This window comes from Limulus polyphemus, unplaced genomic scaffold, assembly GCF_000517525.1.
Source record: "Limulus polyphemus unplaced genomic scaffold, Limulus_polyphemus-2.1.2 Scaffold542, whole genome shotgun sequence".
In the NCBI taxonomy this organism is placed as follows: Eukaryota; Metazoa; Arthropoda; class Merostomata; order Xiphosura; family Limulidae; genus Limulus; species Limulus polyphemus.
The window spans coordinates 14,292-21,888 of NW_013666152.1; the positions used below are offsets into that span (position 1 = coordinate 14,292).

The 7,597-nt window shown below is 30.8% G+C and overlaps 1 protein-coding gene across 5 annotated transcripts in view; it reads left to right on the forward strand.

Annotated features, from left to right (window-relative positions):
* The window catches only part of LOC106458986 (intersectin-2-like), a 57,327-nt gene that overhangs the window by 1,593 nt on the left and 48,137 nt on the right, over nt 1-7,597 (forward strand). For all 5 annotated transcript variants that reach the window (XR_002610486.1, XM_022385362.1, XM_022385358.1 and 2 more), the window contains exon 2: nt 668-786. Coding sequence is in view for 4 of the 5 variants with exons in the window: in XM_022385362.1 (XP_022241070.1) it covers nt 728-786 (59 nt within the window). In the remaining variant the exon portion in view is untranslated. The remainder of the gene's footprint in view (nt 1-667; nt 787-7,597) is intronic.

Sequence of the window (7,597 nt, forward strand, 5' to 3'; positions counted from 1 at the left end):
ATAAATATACTTGTTCAAGTACTGAAGATAATACTATCACACAATGATGTGAAAGACCACATTAGAGATTAATTTAATTTTTCTTAATGTTGTGTTTGGAATTAAAAAAGAAGTTTTAATTTCAGTTGTTATTGGAAGTTATTGCTTTTTTTGTGTTTATTATCTGATTTGACTTGTGAAGTTGTAACTGTTTAATATGATGATATAGAACTTAATTTTTTGTTAGAGTATCAGTATTAGTAATACTGTTACAATAAAATGTCCAGTTTGTTAGTGTTTAAGGTATATGGAAATTAAAATAACTGAAAGTGTTTTGACTTAAAATATCAAATTTAAAGGAGATGATTAAATGGTTACATGTAGCGTAATTAGTAAACTCTTGCTTACCACAATACATATACTTAAATTTTAATATTTAGAGCTCTAGCATTAAATAATAAGGTGAATCACTAGAACACACAATACACTGGTTTTGATTTATTTAATAAATATAGCTTATTGAAATTTTTCATTTTTTTAGGAATGGTACAATTAGCTTGCTCTTTGAAAATATGATTTTTTGGTTTCTTATTAAAGTACATGCATATGTAAATTGAAATTTACTTTGAATACATGTACAAATATATTTCTCAATATACAATGTATGATTTTTTATTTATTTTTTCAGATATACTTCTTCAGATTGAGGAATAAATTAAGCTCTACTTACATATAGTTTGCAAAACTTATGTCCCAAAGGCTAAATCAACTTCTACCTCAGTCTCTTTTGCAAAAAACATGTAATGGGTATGTGAACTTGTGTTTTAAATGATGTAATGTTTTTTGTATTTTTGTTTGAATGGTTTGAGGTTAATTTTTGTAGCCAGGGTACACTACTTGTTCAAAAGATTAGAAATACACATAACAGACAAATGTATTGCATGAATCATGTGCCCTCTGTGACCTGAAATTAATTGTTGAATTTATTCAATAGAAGGCATTTCAGTACATTCAGCAACTGGTGATTTGAGTGAGTAAAGTGATTATTTTGAAGATTGTCATTTATTGTTAAAATAAGGTAAATAATAGGTCTATCAAACTGTATAAGAGACCTTATTATTGAAACTACACAAGTAAAGGAATGTTGGATCTAATGCCTGTATTGTTCCAGAATTCTATTCAGAGATGGGGTTTCCTTGTAAGTCTTCTTTATATTGTTTCCAGCATCACTGTTCCGCTGTCGTAACAATATGAATACCACCAGGCACTTCTAAATATACTAGCATATAGCCCTTCAAAAACAATGGAGCAAGTACTAACACCCCCAAATCCAACCCATAGTATACCCTAACCTCACATTTCAGAGCTAACTGATATAAATACATTTTGTGAAGTCAAGCTTGACCAACAAAAGGCAGAAAAATGCAGTCAAGACATCAAACATTTGTAAATTCCTTTGTGAGGCAATCAAAATTAAGATCTTTCATGAAATGAATTTGTGGCATATTCATAGAATAAATATTGGTAAAAATCAGTTAGATTAATGACTTCTAATATATAGAATAGCCAGTGTATTTTGGAAACACAAATAGCTAATATGTCATGTCGCTTAGCAACGAAAGTATAACCTAATATAAATGTTAGTCTATGTACTGAAAGTATAAAATGAAATTTATAGACAACAAAACTGGAAAAATATTTGTTAATTTCTTAATTCTCCATTGATTAAAGAGGTTTGTTTTTTATTAAAAACATTGATGATATAATAGAAAATAGCTTAATTCAGAAATGATTTAAGTTTAAAATTGAATTGATATTTTTACTTTCATGATAAATTTTATGCACTTGGCTCTAGGCTGGGTGATCTCACACTACGTTTTTACTTTAGGTTTATTGTACCAACACTCACTACACTTATAAGGTTTCACAGCACACACAAACCCCTTGCACTCCCATCACTAAAATTGTAAAGGGCAGACAGTAATGGAACTATTCTATCTGGATAAATGCATTTTGGCTTTTGTGACTCCTCCTATTTTGAGAAATAAAGCATGATGTGACACACACTTGATTTTATATAGGTTAGATATGCTTTTGTACAAGTTCCAAGCTTCTTAGAAACTGAATTTATATTCTAAGCAATTTTTTGCTATGTCTCTTTTATAAAAGCTTTTCAAGGTGCTACAGTTCTTTTGTCTATTCTTATTCTGTTTGTTACAGCCATTTTATCGAGGTTCACTCTTGTAAATGGGTTTCTTATCATTTACCTTTGTACTCTTAAGTTCTTTGCTAATTTCTATTCCTTATAGTGCTTCATTGTTCAAGACAGATGGGGAATACTTCAAAAATTTTTTTTTCAAATAGATAGACTTTATAATCAACCTTTTGGCTAAATCTAAGGCATTTCTTCACTTTGAGATCCCCTTCACCATTCATCATTAAATGCTTTGAAGATGATTTGAAGGATTAATGAACTCAAAATCTTCAACTGAGAGATCAATGTTTTGGAAAGTGTAACAGTCCAATATGCTTGTCATGGTTTCCTGTCTGCTACAAAATTTAGTAGTTCAAATGAACCATTGAAAAAGGGGAGGGGTAATATTTTTTTCTCTGCAGTTTGTATATTTACTTCTTTAGTCTCTGGTACTTTGATGATATCACACATTTTAGGAGTGACTAACCTCCTAGTCGTGTCAATTATTTTCTGACTTTCCTTAATTTTAAGCTTTCTCAGTTTTAATAGCTGATTAGAGATATGACTGCATTGGCAGTAGAAGCTCTGTTTCAGGATCTGGTGTTGTTGTTTCTCTACCTATGTTTATTTTCCCTTGTGTTTTGATTCTAAAAATACTTTGGTAACTAGAACCACTGGGTTGTTTGTATAGGACCATTTTTATGTGCTTATTATTTTCCTTCTTTTTAGTTTTAGCAGGGATGTCTCCTTATTCCTTTCCCAGTATGGCATTGTTGTCCTGGACAACTAGGAATGTTAATTTTTTTCTCATCGTATTGAAAGACTCAATATTAACATATAGCTTCTTTCTAGCCTTCTGCCAAGGCAGTCAGATTTTTTTCGAGGACTCTTGTTTGATTCCATTTTTCTGTCTCGAGACCTTCTTTTGGTCAACATGTATAACTATATTGGAAGCTCTTTGGAAAATGGTGAGAATGAAAGAGCATTGAGTCTTTCTCTACTGTGACATGTTTGTGACTTATTTTGTTATCTGTTTGAAAGCTTGAACCTCTTGATTTCTACTCTCAAGGGTTACAGAACTGGTTTTGTTCCATCACCTTTGCCATTTATTTTCTCTACTGTGTGAAGTTCCACTTTCAAAATATTTCTGAATCTTTGCAAATAATTCATGCTCCTTATGCACCTGAGCCAAGCTTATTCCTTGAGACATCTCTTATTTTTTGAGTATTATTGAAACAAGTTTTTAATCCTCTGTCTAGGAGGTTTTGGATAATGTTTTGAGCTGCTAATGCAGATCTTCATTGGGGCTTTATAAAAATCTGCTCTTGCAGCTCAAAATATTATTTAAAACTTTTTAGATAGGTGTAGCTCATTAACAGTGCTTTTCAAGTATACTATTTTCTGTCTAAACCTTTACTCAAGCAATAACTGTTTAATTCTTTGATTTTTTAAGCTTATTTTTCTTTTCTCAATGATACGTAAAATTCTCTCAGGTATATTAAGCAGAGTTGTCTGTCTGATTGGTGTTTTGACATTGCAAGTTGTGAGGAACTGACTGAACCAATTTTTAAAAAATTTCTTAGAGGAATTTGAGTCCACTTTTCCAGAGATTGAGTTTAACAAATTTTACTGCATGAAGCCAACACAAAATAAATGTGATGCTTAATGCCACATGAAATGTGTACCTTTACTGATTGCCCGTATTCAGCAGACCTGCATGGTGAATGATGCACGGGCAAGCTGTCCTGTCATTCCCACAAAGGAAATTATATAAAATTCTCACAAAATGAAGATAAAATTTCTAGTACCTTATATTCAGAAGATTCTTAGTACATTTATCATGACTGGTCTTTTGTCTTAAATATTTTGACAAAATGGAAGGCTAGACCTTTCCTCCTCTTATTCTGTGTTAATGTAATTGTCTGAAGTAGATCATCTATTGTGTCTCATTCAGAATTAATGTTGCTGTATTATTTTACTAATTTGTTAGGTATGTCCCACATGATATTTACTAATAATGCAGCATCTCCAAATAAATTTTCTGCACCTCTTATCATGACTCAGCTAAAGTACTTGCTTGCTTACCTATAATTATTATTAAAACAATAGTGCATCAGTTTCATTTACTTCTTTTTTCTTGTTTTTGTGGGTGTGGAAGACTTATATACCATTACAAAGTCTTGTCTTTCAGTGGATTTCATCTTTCTTCAAGTTTTATGTCAAATTAATGTTATCTTAAAAAGCTTTGACCTGGTAAGTTCTTTTAAATTTTAGTTTTTTAATTGTTGACATTTTCCATCATAGGATCTCTTCTTGTATCTCATTTGCCTTCCAGTTATACCTTGCATATATGGTCTTTGAAATCTGCATCTTATTTGTAAAGGTTTCTCATTTATTAAAATGTTTTGTTCCTCTTCCTAAATTTGACAACCTATAATAACTTAATTATCGACCATGTGGTGGCCATTTACAAATGTATATTGTTACATATTACAATTTATCCCGGACGAGCCCCAATTTATTACATAATGTATTATAATTTCAAATAGCCTGAAACTGAGTTAAATGATAACTTAGATTTAGAAATTAAATAAATGTCAATATGTATCCAGTTTATGATAACTTGCCAAAAATATTGATACACAGTTTTGTTAATACAAATATATTTTCATATACAAACATTAATAACACACTTTGCAATAATGGTTATAACAAATAATGATCTATATACAAAAGTTTTACAAACTTACAAACAATATTGAGACCTCTGTCTAGTCTGGAACTTCCTTGATATCTTATTGAGGATTCATGATGAACAAATTAATTTTGAGTAGATGTAGATACAATTCACTTAACAGGAAGCTAGCTAGTTCTGTATTCTTTGTTTTTCACTGGCCACACTCTGAGTTATCAACCACTGAAGTTATATAATGTTTTCATAAAAATACTAATATCTGATATGAATCTGCTGAGGTTAAATGGTTTGTAATATTTGAAATCTATAAATGTTCCTGGTCAAATATCTGAAGTTCCTGATTAATAAGCATTATAACAATCACAGTTATAGCTTCCGAGGTTTATAGCAATCCAATAACATATACTGTCTTCTGGCATGTCATATTTATGGTTATATTTATAGGTGTGAGGAGAGTTTCTTAAAATTTCAGCTTACACAACAAAATAGATGATACACCAGCGTTTACCTTCACACACATGTTGATTCTTACACTCGGGAATTTTCTACAGTTTTAGTGAATAGGTGGTAATTTTGCAATACAGATTTAACAGTATAAGTTATGTACAATTCTAAATATATATTTAACTTAAACAAACCTTGATATTTAAATAGATATATGATAGTAAATCCGTCACAATATGTACAACCATATTTAGATTGATACACAGCTACTGCATTGAAGAACATGATTGCTAGAAATAGTTGCAAACTTATAATAGTAGGAGAGAAGGCAGATTAAGTAAGTCCTTAATTTAAAATTGCCAGGATAAATATACTGCATTTGTAGGTAAAATAGATGTAGGGGTACTTCATTTACTACTACTGTGTTAATGTTGATTTTAGATCTAAATAATATACAGGATGGGCCAAAAATTGTAGTCTCAAAGCATTATATTATTTTTTTATTTTCCACCTGTTTCAGCTAAGCATTGCACAATGAATGCAAATTACTAGTGAGTTTCGTTGATGTAAATCAAATACTTACATAGAAGAGATTAAGTATGTGGCAAATAGTTTTGGAACACCCTATATATAATGTTTTTATAGATGTAAAAGAATCTTTAATTTTTCAGTAGTTGTGTTTATGAGCATGTGCAAAAGCTCTTGGAGCCTAATGACAGCCTTTATTACAGCAAGGTGTAACAGCCTGAAAAATTCTACTTTCATCTGATTATAGTTTTGTTCCATTATTAAATCACAAACAGCTTTTTATCTTATTGTACTCTATTTTTCATTATTCTTGGTTTGATTTTCAAACAAGACCCAAAACTCAAGCACTTTTGAATAGTTCACTATTTTTCTTCTTTCTCTTTATTCTCCCAAAGAAGAATAGTGAAATAATCAAAAGTGATCGAGTTTGGGGTCTTGTTTGAAAACCATTACAATTTTTGTATGTGATCCTGCTTGCTAACTTCTTAATCAGAATTTTATTATGCTTATCAATTTATGTTTCAAAGAATAAGTCAAATTCCAAGTTATCTAAATTTTTAGTAATTTTATCATCTATTTTTTAAAGATACAGATTTCCGTTTTAATTAATTTTTAAAAATTGCCAAAGAAATAAATTAAAAAGATTTTTTCTTCATGATAACAAACACTGCTGTTAGAATAAGGTGAAGTGAATAAAATTGTAAAAAAAGAAATTGATATTTTTATTTTTCAGTTATGTTTTCACTTCCCTTAGTTCAGAGTATTAGTAATTTAATATAATTTGTCCTTAATTTTCTTCAAAGTTTCTGTTTATTGAAAATATTGTTGCAATTCATATTAGGTCATCAAGAAATTAATGTCGCATTTGGAACACTTTCATTAACCAACCCCCAAAAAATGTACATCACGTATAATAATAATTAAATGAACCACCTAAACATCACATTAATGTAGCCTAATTAATGTGTAAAGTTTAGTTTACTCTAATCCATTATACTGATGGCACATGACGAGACATACATTCGGCATGTAATGCTGTTTGAATATAAGAAGGGAAACAATGCCTCTGTAACAAAGAATATCATAGAAGTTTATGGAAATGTTTTGAATGTTCATAAGTGTCAACGATGGTTCAACAAATTTTGTTCAGGTGACTTTAACCTTAAAAACTGTGATGGCAGGGGCCAACATTTTGGAATTTATATTGATGTTCTGAAGATGCTTGTTGAGTCTAACTTAATGGCCTTGAAATTGCATGTCTCTCATGAAACAATGTATAAACATCTAAGGATATGGGAAAACTCCTTAAAGAAGGTGTTTGGGTGCCTCACAAATTCTCTGATGATCATCATTTCCAATGTGTGAACGTTGCTTCGTCTCTTCTGGCGGGTCATGCACGTGAACCATTTTTGGACAGAATTGTCACCGGTAATGAAAAATAAATTCTCTATGCAAATATTAAATGCCAAAAACAATGGCTCAGTCCTAGACTAAAACCACTTTCAGCCATAAAACCTAGACTCCATCCACAGAAAGTGATGCTTTGCATTTGGTGGAACATCAAAGGAGTAATTCATTTTGAACTCCTCAATCCACAGTGAACTGTTAATGCAAATATCTATAGTCAGCAACTGGAACGTTTCAATCAAGCCCTTTATCAGAAACGCCCTTCACTCGTCAATCGGAAAGGTGTTCTTCTTCACGACAATGCACGTCCACGTGTGGCACATTTGACGCCACACAAGATTATAGAGTTG